Source organism: Arvicola amphibius, chromosome X, assembly GCF_903992535.2.
Source record: "Arvicola amphibius chromosome X, mArvAmp1.2, whole genome shotgun sequence".
NCBI classification, from domain to species: Eukaryota; Metazoa; Chordata; class Mammalia; order Rodentia; family Cricetidae; genus Arvicola; species Arvicola amphibius.
In genome coordinates, this window is record NC_052065.1 from 74,146,712 (window position 1) to 74,156,192 (window position 9,481).

Sequence of the window (9,481 nt, forward strand, 5' to 3'; positions counted from 1 at the left end):
TTTTCTTTATTTTTATTTTTTTCTATTATTGAGATTATTAAATAATTACATAATTTCTTCCTTCCTTTTCCTCCCTCCAAACTGTCCCATATACCTTTCATATCTTTCTTGCAAATTTAAAGTTCCTTTTTCATTGTTTTCAAATTCATGCATATGTATATATACATATATTATTAAATATAATTATAAATTATATTATACTTATATTATAAATTAAAGATAACCTGCTTAGTCTGTATAATGCTACTTACATATGTGTTTTTCAGAGACATGAAACCACTCAAAATCATAGCTTACATGGTAGATAGTTGAGACAATAGGGTAACCAGTGTCAAGATTTATGTGATTCTGTACTACTATGTATGAAATTGGTACCTGAACATGAATAAGCTTAGTAAAAAATCAGCACAGGTGTATTTTAGAACTCAACAGAAAAAGAAATAGTAAATAGTTAAAGCAGAAGAGAGATTCCTATCTATAATATTTTGGGGTTTCACATAATTGTAAACTGACTGACTGTTCTAACCAGATAATATTAAGTGATTCAATTCCATAACCCCTCTATACCCAACACCAGATTCAAATCATCAACTTGAATTTATTTCATTTTGCTTTATTGAGTTATATTGCTTTCAGTTCAGTGTGAAATAATGTTACAAGCATATGGTTTGAAGATTGTTTATCATCTTTATTATTAAGTATAATATTTAAAACAAAGCATTATATATTATAATAATTGATATTTATAAGTCATTAAGCAACATTTTATAATTACATTTTCTTCATAAGGATAATCCACCTTCTCAATTTTTTTTATATTTTATTAGTTGACTTATATAGACAACTTTTAGGAAAAATATTATATTTCATACTAAACAGGAAAATATGAAGTGAAACAGTTTGAACTCCTGTAACTGCAACTTTGTTGTAACTGATTGTTGGGACTACATGTGAAAATAAATCTTCTTGATACCTTCTGAATTTCTGCATATAAATATTTTCAAGATCTTTCAGCGTTAAGTCAAATTTTCTTTGACAAAAATAAAAGAGGATTATTTGGAATAGACTACACTTTACCAAGTGCCATAGATAAATACTCTTTCACAAATCCAGTCTTTCTGTTGACAACAACAATGGACTAGAACATATGTTATAAAGTGTGAGAAAATAAAAATGCCTTCATAGTCATTTCTGTAAATGAATTTGTGTGACTATGTACACACATATGAGTATATATGTATGTGTGTGTTTATATTTTTTGTAGGGTATATGCTATTGGTGGGCGCGATGGAAGTTCTTGCCTCAAGTCAATGGAGTACTTTGACCCACACACTAACAAGTGGAGTCTGTGTGCTCCAATGTCAAAGAGACGTGGAGGTGTAGGTGTAGCAACGCACAATGGATACTTGTATGTTGTAGGGGGACATGATGCTCCTGCTCCTAACCACTGCTCCAGGCTTTCTGACTGTGTAGAAAGGTAAGTTTTTACACATGTGGTTATTTGGACTTTTTTAATTAGAAAAAAAAGGAACTACCAAAATGTAATTGGATACATTAGTTTTTAAAGTAGATTTGTACTTTGTAACATTCTACACTTATGCTTAAACACAAAGTATTTTGTAAAAGGCCCTATAAATTTAGTATTAAACTTTATGAAACATATTTGTTTAGTTATGTTATAAAGTAATGACACAAAAGAGATAAATGAATAAGGACATTTTATGCAAAGATATCAATCAGTCATGATATTCAAATCAAATAAAGTTTACTGTTTCAAAACTCAATTTGGTCTTCGAAGTGATAATAAAAAGAACTGTCAAAAATATAAGCAGAATTTCCAAACAAAATTACTTTTCTGAACAACAACCTTACTTATTGCAATAAATATTTCCTTGCTCAAAGCGAAGTTTACAGTTAGTTGTTTTTACTCTTTGCTCTTTGGGGGTTCTCCACCCAGATCACAAATAAAGACTCAGAGACCTACTCATACTAATGAATGCTAGACCTTAGCTTTACTTGTTTTTAGCAAGCTTTTCTAACTCAAATATCCCATTTCTCTTTAACTTTGTTTTGCCTCTGGGGTTTTTAACCTTTCTTTATTCTATATATCTTTTTTTCTTCTTAATCTGTGACTGGCTGGCCCCTGGTGTCCTCTCTCCTCTTTCTCTTACTTGGCTCTCTTTTTCTTCTCTTGTTTAATCTCTTTACCAGGCAATCCCACCTATCCTTCTCCTGCCTACCTATTTATTGGCCATCCAACTCTTTATTAGACCAATCAGTTGTTTTATTTATTTATTTTTTATTTTTTGGTTTTTCTTGACAGGGTTTCCCTGTAGTTTCTAGAGCCTGTCCTGGAACTAACTCTTGTAGACCAGGCTGGCCTCGAACTCAGAGATCCATCTGCCTCTGCCTCCCGAGTGCTGGGATTAAAGGCGTGCGCCACCACCGCCCGGCCGACCAGTTGTTTTAGACAGGCAAAGTAACACAACTTTATAGAATTAAACAAATGCAACATAAAAGATTAAAACACATCTTTATATCATTAAACAAATATTCCACAGATTAAACAAATATATCTTTAACTAACATTCTATCACATTTCCCCCTTTTCTCTAAATAAAAATAAAATATTTTATCTTTAACATTGTAAAAGTATACACAACAAAAGCAATTATCAGCCGTGTCTGCATTCGGTGCACTTTTACCTAGTTCGTGAGATTCAGGCAAGGGACAGGAGGTTAAAATACACAAACACACACAGAGAGAGAGACAACGACATGGGTCATCCTTGAATTCCCCAAGAATGCCCCCTTTATTGTGTTCAGGGGCAGATTATATAGAGATAGCCATGCCCCAGCCAAATCCACCAGAAACCACTCTGCCATCAGGAACTCCTGAAGCTCTCGTGCTCAGAGCAGCCGTAGGCACTCAGATCAGGAGATTACAAGAAATTCAGGATTGGGGTCTCACTGTTCCCAACATGATATAACTAAAAATCTCATTTGTATAGATTAACTACTCACCACATATCCTAATTATACATTGTATTTCTAAATGAGCTGTATAAGCACAATACACAAAATAAAAGTAGAAACATATACATTATAACAAAAATAACTTTAAATTGTATAAATATACCCAAATCAATGCCTGTGCAAAATAACAGAGATTAATAATTGTCTTCTTATCCTATATTGCTATATTTCTTTAATGATAAGAAACATCCATAACCCACCAAATAATCACCAACCATCTGCTCCATCTTTCTTGGAATATAGGTGTCATGTTCTCCAAATTGCTTCCTGATATCTGTGGGTGAAGGCTTCTTTAGGAGCCCCTGTAAATATCGAGATAATCGCTAAGTCCTGACAGACAAGATATAACTTTTGCTGATATATATCATCTGTCAATATCAGCAGCCCTTGCCCAATCAAACCTGATTATCAACCTGGAAGGAATCCACAGTTTTTGTTTGTTGTAGAAATAAAAACAAAAGCTCTTCTCCAAAGAAATGCATTTTTAAAAATTCCTTTTAAAAGTTAAGATAGACCTAAAGTAGGTTGATTCCACTTAACAGTCTAGTTTACAATCCCGTCTGTCAGCCTGCTGCCATTTGCTTATAGCAATCAAAAAATTCAAGGTCAATAAAGAAATATGTAGGATACAGACTCCGTGTGTATCTTCAAAATTTACATGGCTTATTCTTTTTTTATATATTACTTTACTTCTAGCTATAAAGTTATGTCTTTTTTTTTTACTTTTTTAAGTAACTATTTTACCCTGTCTCTTTTCTTAAGCCTACATACATTGTAAAATCACTGTAACCTGTTTAAATATTTCTCCATATAGACCTCTTTTATTGCATATAGTATGGCTGTTTCTGACTGCATGAGTCTTTAAACTGTTAAGTGGTGTGGCTAGGACCTCTGCTGCACTTTTAGCCAGCTTTTCTTAAATTATCCCATTTCTCTTCAACTATGTTTTTTCTCTGTATTTCTACTTTTCTCTAGTCTATGTCTTTCCTTTCTTCTTATTCCATGGCTGCCTGTGTTGTTAGGGAATTGAACCTTGGCCTCCTCCTTTCCTTCTCCATTTTTCACTCTTCCTCTTCTCACTCATCTCTCTCATTTATTCTCTCTTTCTGGCAGCCCCAACTATCCTTCTCCTGGTAAACTATTGGCTATTTAGCTCTTTATTACGTCAGTCTTGTATTTTACACATGCAAAATAACATTGCTTCACAGAGTTAAATAAATGCAACTTAAAAGAATGTAACACATCTTTGTATGATTAAACCAATATTCCACAGAATAAATGAATATAAAACAACTTAAAATAATATTCCACAGCATGAGTTCTTTGAGTGGAAAACATTGGTTTAGATAAATAACATTATTTGTTGCTTAAAATAAAGATCATCTGTCTGTATTCTCTTTCATAGTAGACAACATACATAGGAACAAAAATAGTTAAAATAATGTTAATTTATCACCAAATCACAAATTATCAGTTGGATCTCAGAAAACACAGATGATATAGGGAATATTCCCTTAAAGAAATTCATGGAACAGGTAGAATTTGTAATTTGTAAACATATATTTCTGTTGGAATTTTCTTACTAACACACACACATATACACACATAAATAAACACAGACATGAACACTAGTACACAAATATCACACACATTAAAGCCATTACTGTAAAGAAAGAGAAGGTTTTCCAGTTCTCTGGTTTCCATCACTGCTAACCAATCTTAATGGAGGAAATTATTTATTTAGGTTATAAACCACTATTGAGGAAGCAAAGTTATGAATTGCAGCAAGAATATGGAGGCAGAACTGAAGCAGAGATTGTGAAGGAACACTACTTGTTCCTATTAGCTTACTAAGCTTTTATCTTTATACAGCCCAGGTGCATCAGTCCTGCGATGGCATTGCCAAAAATGGAGTTCACATTGACCATTAAGCAAGAAAAGGCACACAGGCATGCCTTCAAGCCAATGTTTTAGAGACAATTCCTTAATTGAGGTTCCCAATTTTCCAGTGATTCCAGTTTGTGTCAAATTGATAAAAACTAACCAGGAAAACAGAAAAAATGTTTTACGTTTACAACATTATTGCTTGTTGAAAAATGATGACTTGCCCATTACACTGGGATTGTCTTAACCATTACTTAACATAGGAGAATTTAACTTAGATGATTCCCAATCCATCAGTGTTTATTTTCTATAATGTTAATTTAAAAATGCAGTTCAAGAAGTCAAAGAAATTATTTCTAAGCATTCTATCATGTGTGCATTGAGCCCATTATTAAGTCTCCTGTTTGCAAGATCATTAGAAATCTCCATTAGAATTAATGTGTTTAATTTATGTGTTTATATAGACTGAGTGAAAAGACATAGAAACAGGGAGATAAGTGGTGTTATTTTAAGTTGAATATAATGAATTAGTCAGTGTGTTGCTTCATAACTACCACTCCATGTCTTTATAGGTTTTATATTGATTAATAATTTCATTTCTTCTTAAAATTCATTATTTCCTGGATTGGGTTTTAGCCAAGTGCTAGTGCCTTAACATTTGTCAACAATGTTAAGAACCTAGTTTTGATTCTCAAGAATGCCAATAATGAAAAAATTAAGCAAAATCATAACAATTCAACATTTTCTGAATTAAGTAATAACCTGATAATATTAGTATTTTGAGATATGATTATGTATCAATAGAAAATACTTGAGAATTTATGTAAACATGTAAAGAGTCCCCCTTGTGAGTTTTCACTCACTTCTTCTACATATAATTAATTAATTTGACTCACTATAGACTCATTTACATTATTCATTGGAAAATACTGAACATAGAGAATCAATTGTAGCTTTTCTCATTCTAAGTTTCAACATACCGTAACAATTTAACATGACACAGTTAGGACATTCAATAATATAAAAGATACATAAAGATAATCTTGATAAATTGTAGTTTTCTGATAGTATTAAAATATTATTGAAATAATTTGAAATTCAGAAAAAAAGTTAAAATGAGGCTATTTAGGTGTCTATTGAAAATTTTTTAAGATTAAAAGATGTAATCCTAATATAATTAGTAAAAGGTGACATATAAGAAAACACTTTCAATGTACTTTGACAAATAGATCAACGTGGTTAGAGAGCATATCATATATACTTGTATTAATTTACCTTTCACACTTTTTAGAGTCAATATAACATAGTTTAAGCATACAGGTCAAAGTTATAGAAAAGGTGTCTATGGGAGACTTTAATGCCAAATTTGTATAACATATGAATTGAGTATGGAAAAAAGAAATGCCTGATGGAAAAAGGAAGCACTTTTTCTGTATGCTTTGCATGCCCTCTTGTGGCTGGAGAGAGCTATATCATGTACATATTCTTTAATTATTCAGTTCATTATCATTTTTAACTCTTTTGTCTTGTATAGCAAACCTATGTTTGATAATGCTTTTCAGTAGTCCTAATTATGTATTTTATACAATAACACATTTTATTAATGCCTATTGATTTTCATTGTGACATTACTGAGTTTTACCTCTCAATTTTCTTCCTAAATCTCCTAAGATATGATCCAAAAAGTGATTCGTGGTCAACTGTGGCACCTTTGAGTGTTCCTCGGGATGCTGTTGCAGTATGCCCCCTTGGAGACAAACTCTATGTGGTTGGCGGATATGATGGTCATACATATCTGAATACTGTTGAATCATATGATGCTCAGAAAGATGAATGGAAAGAGGTATTATACTAAAAATCTTCATGTTATTATATTTCAAAATTTAATGAGTTTTTTGGGGGGAATAATTTCACATTATTACTCTGTACAGACACATCACATCTTTTCTTAGTAGACAAGTCCCCAAGAGTCCTAGATTCTGACTTTGGCTCTATCACTGTCTCATTTGATCACTCAAAGCATAAAAGAACACTAACAAAATAGCAGTATAACTATATATATATATATATATATCAAATCATTGTGATCTATTATTCCATTTAATCCTCAAAAAACCTTTGATTAGTAGTATCATTAGCTTGTGAAAAAGCACAGTTGAAAAACTGAGAAAATTGTCACAAAAGTAAAAACTTAATGCCAAAGCACCTGATCTTCCAGCAGCGATCTACTAGCATTCTACAGTCTACAATGATGAGAGCTGCAGTTTTCTTATTTGAGGACAAGGCAAAAGTTGGGTCAAAGGAGGTAAAAACTCTTTGAAGGCCAATCTTCTGGGTTATACTAAAGGAAGTATTTCTTTTTTATTTGTGTTTTAGGAAGTCCCTGTGAATGTTGGAAGAGCTGGAGCATGTGTTGTAGTTGTGAAGCTACACTGAAACTCTCATTAGCTAATACAATGGAATAGAATTATCTCAAGAATGAAGAAGAAATATTCTCTTTTCAGAAGTTGATAGCAGATTCAAATGCTGTTGTGTTGTTTTCATGTATAGTTGAAATTATTAACATTCATAAGGCTGAAAAATGTGGATTACATGTTAGTGTTGAGTATTTGTGCTTTCTCAGCTTATAATCTAATGCAAAATCCCATGGGCTATGTTTAGCCTCATTAGCATAAAATGTTTAAGTACTTAACAAACATTTGGCAGTGGGCCGTATTTGAAGGTGATGAATGCATTAACAGTTTTCATGTAAGGGTCTAGGAAATAAAAATATTTTCTATTAAAGGTACTCTACTATCTGGAATAACAATAAAAAATGACAGAAGCTTTGAAGCATACAGTCGTGTTTCAAACAATAGCTCACCTAGATAATAATACCTCACATTTGCCAAGAAGAAAGTGTTTTCTGTGTCAAAAATGAAATAGGACATTCACTGATGTAATTTACTATACTAATCACACAATGTCAAACTTTTCACAGGCTGTTATTTTCAGTTAACTGTCTGCCAAAATATGTATATAAATTTTCTATCTCATGACATGGTGTGTTGATAGAGTCATTTGCAGTAAAGTATCATAATGTCACATATACAATCTATAATCTGTAACAGTGAATATTATATTGCTATAGACTTTGCCTGAGCTTTTAAAAGTGAGGGCCTCATTGTACAGAAGTTTATTCTCTCCTCAAACATTTAATATGTTCTCAATAAACACCTTCTATTATGTTAAAATTTGATCTAAACAAAGTTAAAATTGAGAATATGATGCAGAATATTAACATACAGAAAAAGTTTAACATACACAGTCAATTCTATAATTTCTCTTTACCTATCTATACCCGATTTTCTTTTTATTTCATTATCATGTTTACCTAGCAGTAAATAGTAAGGGGCACATGCACTACAAAACTACACTTTTGAAAATAAAAATAAAAAGAGTATTTGAGTAGTACTTTAGCTTTTATTTTGTTTTCATTTACACTACTTAAAGATAAAGCATTATGGTGAAATATTGAAAACTCATGTTTTTAAAGTTAACTTTTCAAGTAAATGCTCCATTTTTGAATTTCTATAATACTTCTCATAAATGAACTTTGTATTGTATAATATCAAAACAAACAACAAAATCCAGAGTGATGCATATAAAATGTTACTACCTATTATTTTTTTTTAAATCACAGCATAAGTTAAAAAAAGATATTTGTACTTTGGCAAATTGAATTTAAATAAAATCTTTTCCCTCTGACTATAATGATTCTCATTCTAAAATATGCCCAGTGCAAGTTGCATGATTTTTCTGATGCTGTAGTGCCCCAAAAGCTAAAATATCTTAATGCTAATACACAATTCCTTTGTTTCTTATTTTGTCTATAATTCTCAACAAAGTGCTACAGGCTTTTCCACATCAAAGTTGGCATAGAGAGGTTACCATACACAAAAAAGGAACATAAGACTTTTCTGGATTTTAATGTGTATTTTAGCATATTTTAATTATACATACTAATAAGTTGCCTTGTGACATTTCCTACATGTACATAAGGCATGTTTATCATATTGATCCTTTATATACCATCTCTTTTCTTCCTTATTCCTACTAATCTCCTCTCTTTACTTAGCTAGATCTTCCTTTAATAACTTTTATATTTGTCTTTTTGAACTCACTGTAAACAAATGAGTTCCATTAGTGCTATTTACAGTAGCATGGTGACAGGTTGGTTAGATGTTTTAAATTGCATTTTTATCAAATCAATGTGAAAGTACAAATGTCACAAGTCTTTAACCCCATCACAATTTTTCCTCAAGAATATAAACATGTTTGAAATGGAGAACACAGATTTTATTTATTTTGTATTTTATTTTTAAAAAACCTATCTTTTGGGCTGGAGAGATGGCTCAGTGGTTAAGAGCATTGCCTCCTCTTCCAAAGGACCTGAGTTCAATTCCCAGCAACCACATGGTGGCTCACAACCATCTGAACTGAGATCTGATGCCCTCTTCTGGCCTGCAGGCAGACACGCAGAATATTGTATAAACAAACAAACGAACGAACGAACGAACGAA

General features: G+C 31.8%; 1 protein-coding gene across 2 annotated transcripts in view; it reads left to right on the forward strand.

The window, feature by feature from the left end:
• Klhl4 (kelch like family member 4) overlaps positions 1–8,595 on the forward strand; it is an 85,132-nt gene extending 76,537 nt beyond the window's left edge. For both annotated transcript variants that reach the window (XM_038316235.1, XM_038316236.1), the window contains exons 9-11: positions 1,265–1,477; positions 6,591–6,762; positions 7,296–8,595. In XM_038316235.1, the coding sequence (XP_038172163.1) occupies positions 1,265–1,477; positions 6,591–6,762; positions 7,296–7,355 (445 nt within the window). In that variant the 3' untranslated portion in view covers positions 7,356–8,595. The remainder of the gene's footprint in view (positions 1–1,264; positions 1,478–6,590; positions 6,763–7,295) is intronic.
• Positions 8,596–9,481: the final 886 nt, after the last annotated feature.